Below are 12,969 nucleotides of genomic sequence, written 5' to 3'. Positions count from 1 at the left end.
GGAGAGATTGAGCAGACTAGGCCGAAATTCTCTAGAGTTTAGAAGAATGAGAGGTGATCTCATTGAAACATACAAAATTCTTACAGGGCTTGACAGGGTAGATGCAGGGAGGGTGTTTCCCCGGGCTGGGGAGTCTAGAACCAGGGGTCACAGTCTCAGAATAAGGGGTCGGCCATTTTGGACTGACATGAGGAGAAATTTCTTCACTCAGAGGGTGGTGAATCTCTGGAATTTTCTGCCCCAGAGGGCTGTGGGAGCTCAGTCGTTAGACAATTTAAGATACAGATCGCTAGATTTTTGGATATTAAGGGAATCAAGGGATATGGGGATCGGGTGGGAAAGTGGAGTTGAGGTAGAAGATCAGCCATGATCTTATTGAATGACGGAGCAGACTCGAGGGCCCGAATGTCTACTCCTGCTCCTAATTCTTATATTCTTATAGCACTAGGCCATATGTCAGACACATCTAGTCATGACAGCAGTCTGCGCACATACAGTGCACCTGAGGAAAAGAGTGTTTGAATACCAGGCCCTCAATTCTGACTCCAAACTCATGGTCTACAGGGCTGTAGTAATACCCGCCCTCCTGTATGGCTCAGAGACATGGACCATGTACAGTAGACACCTCAAGTCGTTGGAGAAATACCACCAATGATGTCTCCGTAAGATCCAACAAATCCCCTGGGAGGACAGATGCACCAATTTAGCGCCTCGACCAGGCCAACATCCCCAGCATTGAAGCACTGACCACACTCAACCAGCTCCGCTGGGCAGGCCACATTGTTCGCATGCCTGACATGAGACTCCCAAAGCAAGAGCTCGACTCGGAACTCCTTTACGGCAAACGAGCCAGAGGTGAGCAGAGGAAACATTACAAGGACACCCTCAAAGCCTGCCTGATAAAGTGCAACATCCCCACTGACACCTGGGAGTCCCTGGCCAAAGACCGCCCTAAGTGGAGGAAGTACATCCGGGAGGGCGTTGAGCACCACGAGTCTCGTCGCCGAGAGCATGCAGAAATCAAGCGCAGGCAGTGGAAGGAGCGTGCAGCAAATCTGACCCACCCTCCCCTTCCCTCAACTATCTGACCCACCTGTGACAGGGACTGTGATTCTCATATTGGACTGTTCAGCCACCTAAGGATTCATTTTTAGAGGGACTGCCTGTGATGATGATGATGATGATGATTAGTGATCAATGCACAGGCCATGAGATGACACCATGCTCCCCCCAGTGTACAGTGCCCCCCAGTGTACAGTGCCCTCCTCCCAGTGTACAGTGCAGCCCCCCCAGTGTACAGTGCCCTCCTCCCAGTGTACAGTGCAGCTCCCCCAGTGTACAGTGCCCCCCAGTGTACAGTGCCCTCCTCCCAGTGTACAGTGCCCTCCTCCCAGTGTACAGTGCAGCCCCCAGTGTACAGTGCCCCCCATTACTCAGTGCACCCCCAGTGTACAGTGCTCCCCCCATTGCTCAGTGCCCCCAGTGCACAGTGCCCCCCCAGTGTACAGTGTCCCCAGTGCACAGTGCCCCCCCAGTGTACAGTGCCCCCCAATGCTCAGTGACCCCCTCCCATTATAAAGTGTCCCCCCAGGATACAGTGTCCCCCAAGTGTACAGTGCCCCCCAAGTGTACAGTGCCCCCCAAGTGTACAGTGCCCCCCCCAGTGTACAGTGCCCCATTGCTCCGTGCCCCCCAGTGTACAGAGCCCCCCCCAGTGTACAGTGGCCCATTGCTCCGTGCCCCCCAGTGTACAGAGCCCCCCCCAGTGTACAGTGGCCCATTGCTCCGTGCCCCCTAGTGTACAGTGCCCCATTGCTCCGTGCCCCCCAGTGTACAGAGCCCCCCCAGTGTACAGTGCCCCATTGCTCCGTGCCCCCCAGTGTACAGTGTCCCGCAGTGTACAGTGCCTCCCAGTGTACAGTGTCCCGCAGTGTACAGTGCCCCCCCAGTGTACAGTGCCCCCCCAGTGTACAGTGCCCCCCCAGTGCTCAGTGCTGCCCCCATTGCTCAATGCCCCCAGTGTACAGTGCCCCATTGCTCCGTGCCCCCCAGTGTACAGTGTCCCCCAGTGTACAGAGCCCCCAATGCTCAATGCCCCCAGTGTACAGTGTCCCCCAGTGTACAGTGCCCCCCAGTGTACAGTGCCCCTCCTAGTGTACAGTGCCCCCCAGTGTACAGTGCCCTCCCAGTGTACAGTGCCCCCCAGTGTACAGTGCCCCCCAGTGTACAGTGTCCCCCAGTGTACAGTGCCCCCTCCCAGTGTTCAGTGCCCCTCAGTGTACAGTGCCCCCCATTGCTCAGTGCCCCCCCAGTGTACAGTGCTCCTCCAGTGTACAGTGCCCCCCAGTGTAGTGTCCCCCAGTGTGGGTGCCCCCATTGCGCAATGCCCCCCAGTGTACAGTGCCCCCCAGTGTACAGTGCCCCCCCAGTATACCGTGTCCCCCAGTGTGGGTGCCCCCCATTGCTCAATGCCCCCCAGTGTACAGTGCCCCCCATTGCTCAATGCCCCCCCAGTGTACAGTGTCCCCCAGTGTACAGTGCCCCCCCCCATTGCTCAGTGCCCCCCATTGCTCAGTGCCCCCCCTCCTCCTCACGTTGTACAGTGTGACCTGCCGCTGCGCTAAATGAGGCAAATGAAGGGCGGATTGCGAACCCCAGCATGTGTGAGAACTGTGGGCTGTCGCAGTACCATTATATCCCGGCACACCCAGCATGGTCACGGCCCGCCACATCTCGGTTACAAGCTCTGCCTCCCTCGCTGCAGCAGTGCTGGTCATTCTGCACGTGGTCCAATACCTTACATTTACAGCTGTGTCCATACCCCCCAATATCTAACGCTAAAATAACTCCACGGTCAAACAATAGTCCTTCCTTCCTTGTGATCGGAGTCGGATACTTGATTCTTCTCTCAGAGGATTGTATATCTTTGTAATTCTCTGCCCCAGAGAGCTGTGGAGGCTGGATCATTGAATATATTTAAGGCGGGGATAGACAGATTTTTGAGCGATGAGGGAGTAAAGGGTTATGGGGAGCGGGCGGGGAAGTAGAGCTGAGTCCATGATCAGATCAGCCATTATCTTATTGAATGGCGGAGCAGGCTCGAGGGGCCACATGGCCTACTCCTGCTCCTATTTCTTATGTTCTTTCCCACATGAGCTGGTAATTGGGATTAGACTGGATAACCTTTTGTTGGACGGCGCAGATATAATGGTAAGTACTGCAGGGATTAGAATACGGCCAGGGTGATCTCCTGGACTAGTTTCGATCGCCTGGATGGGTCGGAGAGGAATTTTCCCAGATTTTTTCTCCCTAAATTGGCCTGTGTTTTTATCTGGTTTTTGCCTCTCCCAGGAGATCACATGGCTCCGGTTGGGGTGGAGTGTAGAATGTTTCAGTATAAGGGGTGGACTGGTTGGGCTGGGTGCTCTTTGCCTTTCCCTCATTGTTCATAGGTTTATATGTAACCTTCAGGGCTGCTGACCGAGGGCCGTGTGGCTCTTTGTCGGCCGGCGCAGACACGATGGGCCGGAATGGCCTCCTCCTGCGCTGTAAATTTCTATGTTTCTATGAGCCCCTCCAATCCTTTGAAGGTGGACCAAGAAACTCCTGGTGAGAGGAGGCCAGATACAAATTGTTAAGCTGTTTTATTTCTCGGTCGACAGACTAGTTATAACCAGGCTTCCTTCATTCAATCAGTGCAACTTGTATTTGTGTAACAATACAAAATAATGAAATTCCTACACTTCCCCGTATCAGTGGTTGTCTTGATTGGCTTCAACAAAAAAACTCTAGGCCAACCAATAAAAACAACGTTAGAACATAGGAGCAGGAGTCGGCCATTCAGCCCCTCAGGCCTGTTCCGTCATCCAATCAGATCATGGCTGATCTGTATCACAACTTAATTTATACACCTTAGCTCCACACCTCCCAAAGATAGATTAGTCTCAGTCTTCAAATGTTCAACTGACCCCAGCACCCACAGCCTTTTGGGGAAGAGAGTTCCTGATGTGCACTACTTGTTGTGTGATAAATTACACCGATTGCACTCTGAAATGGCTTTGCGCTAATTTTAGAATGTGCCCTGTTCCCAGAGGAAAGAGTTTCTCTTTGTCTGCTATCGAATCCCTTTATCATTTTGAAGACCTCAATTAGATCGCCCCACGACCGTCTAAACTCGAGGAATGCAAGCTTAGTTTGTATCTACAGGCAATTAACATACATAAAATCTACTGTAAAGTTTAAAGATTGTCCTGCAGAATGTATTACTTGTGTTACAAACCAGGACATTAGATTCGATCGCCCTGGAAAGGGTTGCGGGGATCGTGATGCGCCTATTGCCAACTTGGGGCAGCCGGCTCAGTGAAATGGTTTTAGTGTGCAGCAGCGCTAACCACGCTGTTCAATGGCCGCACGTATCAGCAGGGGGCCAGCTAGTCTCAGGCACCTTGTGCCTTGCAGGGGAGGTGCATTGTGGCTGGAGCAGGTGCTGCAAGTCATTGACACATTCTCAGCTGGGACAGAGTGAATAATGGTGTAACAGGGGAGAGAGCGTGTTCTAAGGTCCTCGGACGCTGCACCGAAGGCCTTGGCGGAGGAGGTGCAGAGGAGGAGATATGTGCTCTATCCAAAGGGGGCCAGGAGGCCCTCCAGACAAACTTTCCGAAGGCAATGGGAGCAGATAGCCGAGACAGTCCATGCCAGGAGTCAAGCCCGAGGATCTGGATGCAGTGCCGCAAGAAGTTCAATGACCTCACGCGAGCGGTCAAGGTCAGTGAATGTATCTTCAAATCCCACCAACAGCACCTCGAGCCTCACACGGCTCAATGGACCACCCCCCCCCCCCCATCACCCCGCTACCGACAATCTTTCTCAATCGGCTCAGACCTTACCCTCACACAACGGGCACTGCTGCTAGTCCCACCCACACACCACAGCTCACACACACTCCCACAATTCAACCATCATCATCATAGGCAGTACCTCAAAACCAGGATGACTTGCTTCCAGGCCGAAAAGGGATGAGTTCACAGGTGTTTCAATGAAGGACCTAATATTCCATATCCTGAACAACATCCTGAAGGGTGGAAGATGCCTGTGCGTGGATTTTTTTAACACCAGCCACCACACGGGCTTGACAGAGCTACGTCTTGGTCCAGTGGCGAGGGTTAACCAAGACAACTGGAGACCAGTTCTGCTGCACGGACCTAGTGCGCACACATATCGCAGTGTGGGCTGGGCTGTGCTGCCCCTGGGCCCTGGGCTCTTCTGGGCCCCGGACTCTCGCTATTCAATCATGCCACGTCACCCAAACACAGTGAGCGCACGGTCTTCCCTCTGTCTCACAGCACAAGGAGCCGCACAGCCGGACCTAACCGGCGGGGTACCGGCACACCTCCATGGAGGGGACGGTGCTCGGCATCACTGGGCGACCATTGCTGAACCCTGAGAGATGCCGGTATCCTCATACCTAATCCTCCTTCCCACATCCTGCGACCCCCTCCCTCATCCCACCATCTCTCCTGATTTACAAGCTAGATGGTGTAAGCATGCACTTACTCTCCCCTCAGTACAACCCAACCCTGGGGCTTACTCCTCTCAGAGAGCCAAGGCCTGCAGCCTGGCCAGGCAGTGCTGGAAGAGCTGGAAGAACCCTCATTCGACCTGACACTCTCAGACACCAGATGCCTGAGGAGGATAGTTTAGAGGTGGGATCTGTATGTGATGAGACATAAGAACATAAGAAATAGGCCCTATGGCCCATCGAGCCACAGATCATGGCTGATCTTCGACCTCAACTCCACTTTCCTACCCGATCCCCATATCCCTTGATTCTCCCAGACTCCAAAAATCTATCTGTCTCAGCCTTGAATATATTCAGAGTCTCAGCCTCCACAGCCCTCTGGGGCAGAGAATTCCAAATATTCACAACCCCCGAGTGAAGAAACTCCTTATCATCTCTGCCTTAAATGGCCGACCCCTTATCCTGAAACTGTGACCCCTGGTTCTAGACTCCCCAGCCAGGGGAAACAACCTCTCAGCATCTACCCTGTCAATCCCCTTCAGGACCTTGTATGTTTCAATGAGATCACCTCTCATTCATCTAAACTCCAGAGAGTATCGGCCCATTCTACACAATCTCTCATCATAAGCCAGCCCTCTCATCCCAGGAATCAGTCTAGTGAACCTCCGTTGTACCGCCTCCAAGGCAAGTATATCCTTCCTTTGATAAGGAGACCCAGACTATGCACAGTACTCCAGGTGTGGTCTCACCAAGGCCCTGTACAATTGCAGCAAGACTCCCTTACTCTTATACTCCAACCCCCTTGCAATAAAGGACAACATGACATTTGCCTTCCTCATTGCTTGCTGTACCTGCACGCTAACTTTCTGTGTTTCTTGCACAAGGACACCCAAATCCCTGAACACCAACATTTCAAAGTTTCTCACCATTTAAAAAATATTCTGTTTTTCTACTCTTCCTACCAGAGAGTGACCGGGCAGGAGTGGGCTACAGCCAGGGCAGGGGGCAGGGTGCCAGGGCAGGGGGCAGGGTGCCAGGGCGGGGGACAGGGCGCCAGGGTGGGGTGGGGGGGGGGGGGGGCAGGGCAGTAGGGGGGCACAGGGCGGGGGAAGGGCGGGGGGCAGGGCGGGGGGCAGGGCGGGTTGGCCAAGGCAGGGGGTGGGGGGCTAGGGCGGGGGACAGCGGGGGGGGGGGGGGGGTGGTGCAGGGGCCAGGGCGGCGGGGGCCCGGGCGAGGGGGGGTGGGGGGCCAGGGCGGAGGACAGCAGGGGGGGGGGTGTGCAGGGGCCAGGGCGGCGGGGGCCCGGGCGAGGGGGGGTGGGGGGCCAGGGCGGAGGACAGCAGGGGGGGGGGTGTGCAGGGGCCAGGGCCCGGGAGAGGGGGGTGGGGGCGGGGGGCCAGGGCAGGGGGCCAGGGCAGGGCAGTGGGCCTGCTCCCCGGACGGTGTGCTCACACACGGGTTCTGTTACAGGCGGCTCAGACGAGCACGTTGATAGGGTGGGCTACAGGCAAGGGCTGATGGCTATGCACAATCCCTGGTGCACTGACAGGCCGGCCAGAAAGCCTGCATGCAATGTCAAGGAGCACAAAGGAGTCGGTACCAATGTGGCACAGGGCTTTACGCAGAGCTTGGAGCCCATCCACTTTGGTGGTAAAAACAGAGAGACAGACTATTATCTGAATGGTGACAGATTAGGAAAAGGAGAGGTGCAACGAGACCTGGGTGTCATGGTACATCAGTCATTGAAGGTTGGCATGCAGGTACAGCAGGCGGTTAAGAAAGCAAATGGCATGTTGGCCTTCATAGCGAGGGGATTTGAGTACAAGGGCAGGGAGGTGTTGCTACAATTGTACAGGGCCTTGGTGAGGCCACACCTGGAGTATTGTGTACAGTTTTGGTCTCCTAACCTGAGGAAGGACATTCTTGCTATTGAGGGAGTGCAGCGAAGGTTCACCAGACTGATTCCCGGGATGGCGGGACTGACCTATCAAGAAAGACTGGATCAACTGGGCTTGTATTCACTGGAGTTCAGAAGAATGAGAGGGGACCTCATAGAAACGTTTAAAATTCTGACGGGGTTAGACAGGTTAGATGCAGGAAAAATGTTCCCAATGTTGGGGAAGTCCAGAACCAGGGGACACAGTCTAAGGATAAGGGGGAAGCCATTTAGGACTGAGATGAGGAGAAATTTCTTCACCCAGAGAGTGGTGAACCAGTGGAATTCTCTACCACAGAAAGTTGTTGAGGCCAATTCACTAAATATATTCAAAAAGGAGTTAGATGAAGTCCTTACTACTAGGGGGATCAAGGGGTATGGTGAGAAAGCAGGAATGGGGTACTGAAGTTGCATGTTCAGCCATGAACTCATTGAATGGCGGTGCAGGCTAGAAGGGCCGAATGGCCTACTCCTGCACCTATTTTCTATGTTTCTATGTTTCTATGTCCTTTCCAGCAGGGAAGTGGTGGTCAACCCCATTTGAGCACTTGTGGACCCAACTACAGTGCAGCATCCAACGGGCGATCTCTCAGCTCCATCGCAGCACCTGCAGAAGCACCCAGTATCTGGGTGCTCAGACTCTCAGACTGCTGCCATGCAAGATCCTTCCCAAGGCAGCCCCCACCGCCCCATCGTTCTCCTGGCTGGTGATGTCCTCTCTGCCCCCCCTCCCAATTGCCCCCAGCCTCTGATGTTCTCTGCCACCACCCGGCCCCCACCTCATCTCTCCCTCCTGCTCGCTGCGGCCTAGTGTCACAGGCCTACCCGCCCACAGCCAGCCCGCCAACGTCTCCATCAGGCCGAGAGGTACCAAAGCCACGGGTGAGGGTTACAGCAGCAGATGAGCTGGGGTAGGGGCGGAGGCGGGTGACGTTCCAGAGGTACAAATAGGTGGTCTCAGTGATGGCGATGATATGGGGTCAGAAGCTCATTCCAGGGTCAAATACCATACCAAGGTTGCAAACAGTCTGGTTCAGATGGCCAGGGAGAGGGATGAAGTTGGTGGTTAGGGAACGCCTTCCCAATATATAGTTGGAGGACAGTATTATCAACCGTGTCAAAGGTTGCCGACAGGTCGAGAAGGACGAGGAGGGATAGTCTGCCTTTGTCACAGTCACAAAGGATGTCAATTGTGACTTCAATTGTGCCTGATTGGAGGGATTCAAACCCGTTCTGGCAAAGATGGGCTCGGATTTGGGAGGTGACAACACGTTCAAGTACTTTGGAGAAGAAAGGGAGATTGGAGATGGGGCGGTAGTTTACAATGACGGGGAGGTCAAAGGTTGGTTTTTAATGAGAGGAGTGATGACGGCAGATTTGAAGCAGAGGGGGACAGTACCTGAGGAGTTTGGTGGAGAGTTCGGGGTAAAGGGGGGCTGCAAGCTGGGGGCGAGTTTGGAGCAAGTTCTGGCTAGTTTGGGGCCAGGTTCTGGGTGAGGTCAGGGGTGCGGTTGGAGGCGGGGTCGGAGGGCGAGGTCGGAAGCGAGGTCGAGGGCGAGGTCGGGAGGCGAGGTCGGAGGGCGAGGTCGGGGGGCGAGGTCGGGGGTGCGGTTGGAGGCGAGGTCGGAGGGCGAGGTCGGGGGTGAGGTCGGAGGGCGAGGTCGGGGGCAAGGACGGAGGCGAGGTCGGGGGGGCGAGGCCGGGGGGCGAGGCCGGAGGGCGAGGTCGGAGGGTGAGGTCGGGGCGAGGTCGAAGGCGAGGTCAGGGGTCACTACAGTGCATCACTCAGTTTGAAGGTCCAAGTAGTGCCAAAGCTTACCAGGACTGAAGAGAACGATAGCCTTGAGGTAAGCGTACTCGAAGCCATCGGTGCCCAGCCTGCCCATGCTGTTACAGAACTCCTGCAACTTCCAGATGTGTTCCATCACCACTTTCACTCTGTCTGCGGAAAGAGAAACGGCCACATTCAGGTGCTTCCAGCACAAATACAGAGCGTGAGAGATGAGCTGAGCGCGGGTCAGGCAGAGCATACGTTAACCGCTCCCCACAACTGGAACTCAATTACACACCCAGCTGCAAACACAGTAATTATGACGCAGGGAAATTTGGAAAATACTAAAGTGGCTTATCGAGAATTATGGAATTTGTAACATGCGAAAAAAGAGAGAGACAGTGAGGAGATGGAGAGAGGAGACACGGGGAAGGGAGGAAGATAAGAAAACAATTAAAGGGTGCAGGTGGCAGCCCTTATTTGGGCTTTGTGGGGACGAAGAGGTGTCCATTAGTGACGATGATGATGGGGACCCCGTCATCCCATCGACCCTTGAGGGGTCCCCATTATCATCATCTCTAACGGACTCCTCTTCATCCCCACAATGCCCAAAAATACGGCGGTGGGGGTCGGGGGTAGGGGGGAACATCCTGTAATGCCAGAGCTCCTTAGCAATCTCCAGCGAGGAGAGCGTGTCTCAGATGGTACTATGTCTAACACAATAATACAAAGTGCTTCCCCCATAGCAACTCCAAGGTTAAAAACCTCTGGGCAGCAAGACACCTTGGGAAAGGTAATTGACACTGATGAGGATCGGCAGGTCAGTGGGGATTTGACTCAATGAGTTGTGCCAAATTCGTGGCCAATTGGCAAAGTATGAGTGTGTGGGAGACCCCACAGTTATTGAACAAGGTACAAGCATAACAGCTGACCTGTGGAATGGTCTGACTAACAGGTTAACACAAGGTGGGTTGCCACATCAGATCATTCTGCACAGAAATGATCGAGACTAACAATCAGGGTACAACCACCAATCCCCAAATCCTGTGCAGAAGGATTGACTGGAATGGGTCTCAGTAGCCCCAATATGATGCAGAGGGCAGACTTGTGTGCCAGTCTTGGGCAGAGGCTGGCGAGACAATTTTCTAGTGGACACAGGGCTTCCTGTTCCACAAGGATTGCCCCTCTAGTGGGCACTGTCTGCGGGTATCAGGAGTACAAGGGAGAGACATCTCACGGAGAAGACTGTTCCTCGCCAATTGGAAACTGGCAGTTTATCAAATTTGAATCCCACTGTGCATGGCGTCCATGAGAGGTCAATTATAGGATCCAGCGATTAGGAAAGGTAGATTAATTATTGATGATGCAAACCTTATGGTTTGGCAAGGACCTAATCCACCCTATCACATGCATGTGCCAACCACAATGCACTCAACCTTGATAGGGACGGGGGGCTGTGATGTTCCCCAATTATTACAGACGTCTCTCACAGATACTGGAAACATCAAAAGGACAGGCACAATATCAGCATGATTGTGGGAGGGTGACACATATGGTGGCAGCAGTAAGTGGTGAGGACCCACCACCTCAGAAGCAGTAGCCGCTTCCAAAGGAAGCAGAACAAGCAACTGAGGAAGTTAATTAAATCCCAATTAGATCAAGGGATATTACGGGAATGTGTCTCGTGGAATAATGCACTCATATAGCCTGTGAATAAACTTGATAGTTCGTGGACACACTATCGATTACCGTCAGTTATACAAGCATACCTCGTCCGTAACCCCATGAGTGGCGAGTGACCCTGAGAGGTTGTCCAATATATAGAAATAAATGGGTTTGATCGAATAGTCATTACTGAGATGTGGATTCAAAGTGGCCAAGGTTGGGAACTAAATATTGCAGGACACTTGACTTTTAGAAGAGATAGGCAAAATGGAAAAAGTGGGGTAGCCCTGATAATAAAGGATGGGATCACCATAGGCAGTCCCTTGAAGCGAGGATGACCTGCTTCCACGCCAAAAAAGGATGAGTTCACAGATGTTTCAATGAAGGACCTAATATTCCGGATCCCGAACTACATCCTGAAGGGTAGAAGATGCCTGTGTGTGGATTATTTTAACATGTGGTGACCGTTGTACACCAGCCACCACACGGGCTTGACAGAGTGAGGTCTTGGTCCAGTGGCAAGGATTACCCAAGGCGACTGGAGACCTGCTCTGCTACACGGACCTAGTGCGCACACATATCGCAGTGTGGGCTGGCCCGTGCTGCCCCTGGGCCCGAACTCACGCCACTCCTGGGCCTCGATCGCATCACTCCACAATCTCTCGCCACTCCTGCAGTACCTGCCTACGCTCCAATCACCGACCTGGACCTTGGTGACGTCACTCTTCACTGCCGTCGCCCTCCTGCACCAGCTCGGGCTGCTCCCTGAAGTAGTATTTCTCCTCGCTGCTCCCGGGGCTCCCACGCTGCTCCCGGGGCCCCCACGCTGCTCCCGGGGCCCCCACGCTTCTCCCGGGGCCCCCACGCTGCTCCCGGGGCCCCCACGCTGCTCCCGGGGCCCCCACGCTGCTCCCGGGGCCCCCACGCTGCTCCCGGGGCCCCCACGCTGCTCCCGGGGCCCCCACGCTGCTCCCGGGGCCCCCACGCTGCTCCCGGGGCCCCCACGCTGCTCCCGGGGCCCCCACGCTGCTCCCGGGGCCTCCTCGCTGATCCCGGGGCCCTCACGCTGCTCCCGGGGCCTTCATGCTGCTCCCAGGGCCCCCGTCGCTGCTCCTTTTATGGCCCCGACCTGCCGCTAACCCTATTGCTGATAGGAGTCTGTTTCCTGGACCTGGATCTGGGTTTTGATTTATAACTGGATCAAATCCGATTTGAAGCCATGTTTGGTTGCAGCTTCTTTTGCAGTCTGCACAGTGAATGAAAGGAGCGGGAAATAAAACAAGTGGCGGAGATTAAGAGGGGATACATTTTTAGGATGGGATAAAGACAGTAGAGAGAAAGGATCTTAGCTCGGAAAATCAAAAAGCAGAATCAGTTTGGGTGAAGCTAAGAAACAGCAAGGGGCAGAAAACATTGGTGGGAGTTGTTTCTAGGGCCCCAAACAGTATTGGTAATGTAGGGCACAGGATAAATCAGGAAATTAGAGGTGAATGTAACCAGGGTAATATAGTCATCATGGGGACTTTAACCTACATATAGACTGGGCAAACCAATCATGCAGCAATACTGTAGATAATAAATTCATGGAATGTATACAAGATGGTTTTCTAGAACAGTTTGTTGAGGAATAAACTAGGGAACAGGCTATTGTAGATCTAGTATTGTGCAATGAGAAAGGGTTAATTAATAACGTTGTAGTAAAGGGGCCTTTAAGGAAGAGTGATCATAATATGATAAAATTTTATATTGAGTTTGAGAGTAATTTAGTTAAATACAAAACTAGGGTCTTAAATCTGAAAAAAGCAAACTATGTAGGTATGAGCGTGAATTGGCGAAGGTTAAAAGATATGACTGTACCTAAGCAATGGCAAACATTGAAAGAAACAATTCATAATTCACAACAAATATACATTCCCTTAACGAATAAAAACCTCATGGGAAAATTGATCCAACCATGGCTATCAAGGGAAGTTAAAGATAGGGTTAGATTAAAGGAAGAGGCCAAAAAAAGCAGTAAGCCTGAGGATTGGGAGAATTTTAGAATTCAGCAAAGGATGACCAAGAAACTGATAGAGA

At 53.4% G+C, this 12,969-nt stretch overlaps 1 protein-coding gene across 1 annotated transcript in view; it reads right to left on the bottom strand.

The window, feature by feature from the left end:
- The window catches only part of LOC139276832 (nuclear receptor subfamily 2 group C member 2-like), a 150,391-nt gene that overhangs the window by 14,728 nt on the left and 122,694 nt on the right, over window positions 1-12,969 (bottom strand). Inside the window, exon 8 of the mRNA XM_070894831.1 lies at window positions 9,277-9,399. Coding sequence (XP_070750932.1) covers window positions 9,277-9,399 — 123 coding nt within the window. The remainder of the gene's footprint in view (window positions 1-9,276; window positions 9,400-12,969) is intronic.

This window comes from Pristiophorus japonicus, chromosome 12 (genome assembly GCF_044704955.1).
Source record: "Pristiophorus japonicus isolate sPriJap1 chromosome 12, sPriJap1.hap1, whole genome shotgun sequence".
NCBI lineage: Eukaryota > Metazoa > Chordata > Chondrichthyes > Pristiophoridae > Pristiophorus > Pristiophorus japonicus.
The sequence above is the reverse complement of the archived record's forward strand: the minus strand, read 5'-3'. Positions and strand labels throughout refer to the sequence as shown.